Source organism: Symphodus melops (assembly GCF_947650265.1).
Source record: "Symphodus melops genome assembly, chromosome: 20".
Taxonomy (NCBI): Eukaryota; Metazoa; Chordata; class Actinopteri; order Labriformes; family Labridae; genus Symphodus; species Symphodus melops.
The window spans coordinates 3,085,706-3,089,084 of record NC_136710.1 but is presented as its reverse complement, the minus strand read 5'-3'; the positions used below and the strand labels follow the sequence as shown (position 1 = coordinate 3,089,084).

General features: G+C 43.7%; 1 protein-coding gene across 1 annotated transcript; it reads left to right on the top strand.

Moving 5' to 3' along the window:
* The first annotated feature begins 7 nt into the window (after nt 1-7).
* Nucleotides 8-2,592, top strand: LOC306841365 (cysteine and histidine-rich domain-containing protein 1). The gene is made up of 5 exons (XM_079371247.1): nt 8-178; nt 624-726; nt 905-1,024; nt 1,576-1,638; nt 1,730-2,592. Exons 1-5 carry the CDS (start codon nt 66-68, stop codon nt 2,156-2,158), a joined length of 828 nt encoding a protein of 275 aa, XP_079227373.1. The 5' UTR covers nt 8-65; the 3' UTR covers nt 2,159-2,592.
* The last annotated feature ends 787 nt before the right edge of the window (nt 2,593-3,379 follow it).

The window sequence follows — 3,379 nt, the reverse complement described above, 5'->3', positions numbered from 1 at the left end:
AGAGAGAGAGAGAGAGAGAGAGAGAGAAAGAGAGAGCGTCATTGTTACTCTGCGTTCATCATCAGATGGTCACACTCGGATCATTGGCGTTGTGTTTGTGTGTTCAGATGTATCAAGGCCCGGAGACGGACACGGAGGTCTGCACCCACCACCCTGGAGCCCCCGTCTTCCACGAGGGGTGAGACGCAAACACACACACACACACCGCTGCGTGTTCTGCTCCTCCACTCTGGAGACTACGCACAAAGGCTTTGTGCATAATCCACGACAACAACAACAACAATCATAATTACAAATCTCTGTTTGTACCCCCCCCCCCCCCCTTCAAACAGTATTAAAGCGCTGCTACAAAGAAAAGGAGTAAAGCAAAGAAAACAAAGTGAAGCCGTGTAAGCAAACATAAAAGCTGAGCTGTAACCGACCAAAATAAAAACAGAACAACAACATTCATCTTAAGCTGCTGCTGGTTGTACCGATTAAGAAAAAGTTTGTGGCCATGAACAGACTGAAACGATTCGAGCCGTTCTCACAGAAACACTCACTGATAATGTCTCTCTTTGTTTGTTTCTCACCTGTGACACTTTGTTTTCCTCTCTGCTGTTCTTGTTGTTGCTGCTGCGTAGATACAAGTACTGGAGCTGCTGCTGCATAAAGACGATAGATTTCAACGCCTTCCTCGACCAGAAGGGCTGCAGCACGGGGAAGCACCGCTGGGTGCCCAAGCAGGTCGATCAAACACCTGAACTCCAGGCTCACACTTCAGCACACATAAGACCAAAGACACATTCAGAGGAGACCAAGACAGAAATGAAAATGTGTGTGTGTGTGTGTGTGTGTGTGTGTGTGTGTGTGTGTGTGTGTGTGTGTGTGTGTGTGTGGTGCGTGTGCGTGTGTGTGTGTGCAGGACAAGAAGAAGGTGGCATGTCGACACGACTGGCATCAGACAGGAAACAATGTCGTGGTGACGATTTACGCCAAGAACGCTCACCCACAGTTAACCTGCATCGAAGCTAACGGGACAGTGGTGAGTTGACGAAGACGATTTTGAATTATTGGAAGCTCGTGACGTCGATCTGAAAAACACTTCCTGTCGCTCTGAATGAAGTCACACCAGTCGTTTACAAACACAGTGAAACTTCCCTGTGAATAAATCGATTTTGGGCCAGATGTTCCTGATGATCGGTGGTCAAACACTTTGCCTGGTGAGGTCGAGAGCGAGCTACAAGTATCAATGAGCAACATGTCATTAATAGTTAACTGATCGATCCGTGAACATAGAAAGAGAGTCTTAATTATTGTCCTCTTCTGTTTGTAAAAACATTCATGCTGTAGGTCGTGAGAGAGGAACTGGACTTCTATTTGAGGAGTGATTTAAAGGTTTAACTGGAGTGTTTTATAAAAGTATGACAGACAAACATGTATTTCTTTAGGATTTTTTTTTTTTACGTTGTCATTTACAAATAGCTTCAGTTTTGCGTCCGTGAAACTCTTTTAAATCAGTGACGTCACAACATGAAGATCCAGACGTTTACGTTTCCCACACTGACCTCACTCTTTGTCCCTTTTCCTCTCTAGCTCACGTGTCAGATTCAATTTGAGGACAACAAGATTTTCAAGAGAGAGTTTCACTTCTGGGGGGTGAGAACCTGCTGATCGAGTCTCAGTCCATCCGAATGTTTTTTTTTTTTTTTTTTATTGCTTCAACCGCGATCTTTTCCTTTACCTTCAGGTGATCGATGTGAAGCAGAGCTCGGTCAACATGGTCCCATCCAAAGTGGAGATCACCCTCCGCAAAGCCGACAAGGTGTCCTGGGGCAAACTGGAGGACCCCAACTACAAACCTGAACCCGAGCCCGAGGAAGAAACTGAAACCACAGAATCCTACCACCCCGACCGGGACATCGAAGACGACGACATCAGCGACTCGGACGAGGAATGGGCCTACGATAAACCGGCTAAGAAAACGCAGGAGGAGAACAAAGAGGAGCCGACGAAGAAAGACGAGGAGGTGCAGAATCTGAAGAGGAAGGAGGTGGAGGAGGAGATGAGGAGGGCGGCAGAGGAGAGGAGGAGGGCGGAGGAGGAGAGGCAGAAGCTGGAGGAGCAGAGGAGGCTGGAGGAAGGAGGAGATTATGATGACATGCCAGATTTAGAGTGAAAAAAAACGACAGCAGATCAGAGTTGGTTGAAATGAGTTTTTCTCCAGAAACACTTTTTAAGATTTGGTTGAAATTGTCTTTAGGTCCCGACAGAAATTAATAACTCATGTGCTCTGAAAAAGGAGCGAAGAAAAGTTGAATCTGCGCCTGTTAAAACTCTGACCAATGTCTGCCACGAGGTACCAATCTGAAGAACCAATCACGGCTCCCCGTTTGTTTGTTTGCGTATTGACGTTTTTTTAGCTCCAAATCTAAACTGAGCTTCAAAGGTCCTCGTGGAGAAATGCAAGTCTGATGTTCTGAAAGCGATAAAAAAAACGTTGGTCGACAAAACAGCTGGGTGTCTTTTTTGTTTAGAGCTTGAAATTGTGAAATTTTTTTTTTTTTTTTTTAAAGGTAAAAGTCAAATAAACTGGATGAAACTTCAATCCAAGACATAAAGACTTCATCGTTTCTGTTTCTAATTGCATGTTTTTTTTTTTTTAAAGCTCTCAAACAAACAGCTTAAATCAAAACAAGAGGTGCGATCAGTTGTATAAAGAGTTGTTACACAATGCACGTCCCCCCCACATTAACTCAGAGAGATGAAGATTAATGACTCACTTAAGAGCCTAATGAATCATTCCAGTATTCACTGGTGTAAATGGCCGCAGCTGTAAACAAAACATTTAGCCTTTAGCTCGTTGAGTCATACTCAAATTGTATTACCACACATTGTTTTGCTGAATATTAGCCTCAAACACACCTACGCTGTGTTACTCACTCACGAGCTTTACTACGGGCAGAGAGAGCGAAACATGCAGCACGTGGGTGGGACTTTTTTTTTTTTTAGGACAGGCAGGTTGAAGCGCTACCACCAAAGGACAAGACGTAACACCTTAAATATGCTTCGAATAAAGAGCGTGTGGGATCAGTTCATGGCCTGATTTATTCCTGATGGGTTAACAACGGTCTTGACTGATTTATTCGTTTTTGATGACAGCAAATATCTTCTGAAATGCTAGACTGATGTTATTTGGGATTGAATTATGTCACAGTTTGTACTGTGTCACTCTTAAAAAAAAACAGGGTTGAATCATCTATTTTATCTTGACTCGTTACTGACTGTGAAACTACAGAGAGAAAGAAAAGTTTTTGATTTTGGCCGTATCATCACACAGTCTTCGTAATATCATGAAGGTAAAGTGAACCGTTTGTGTGCAACAACAAATAAACCGTCA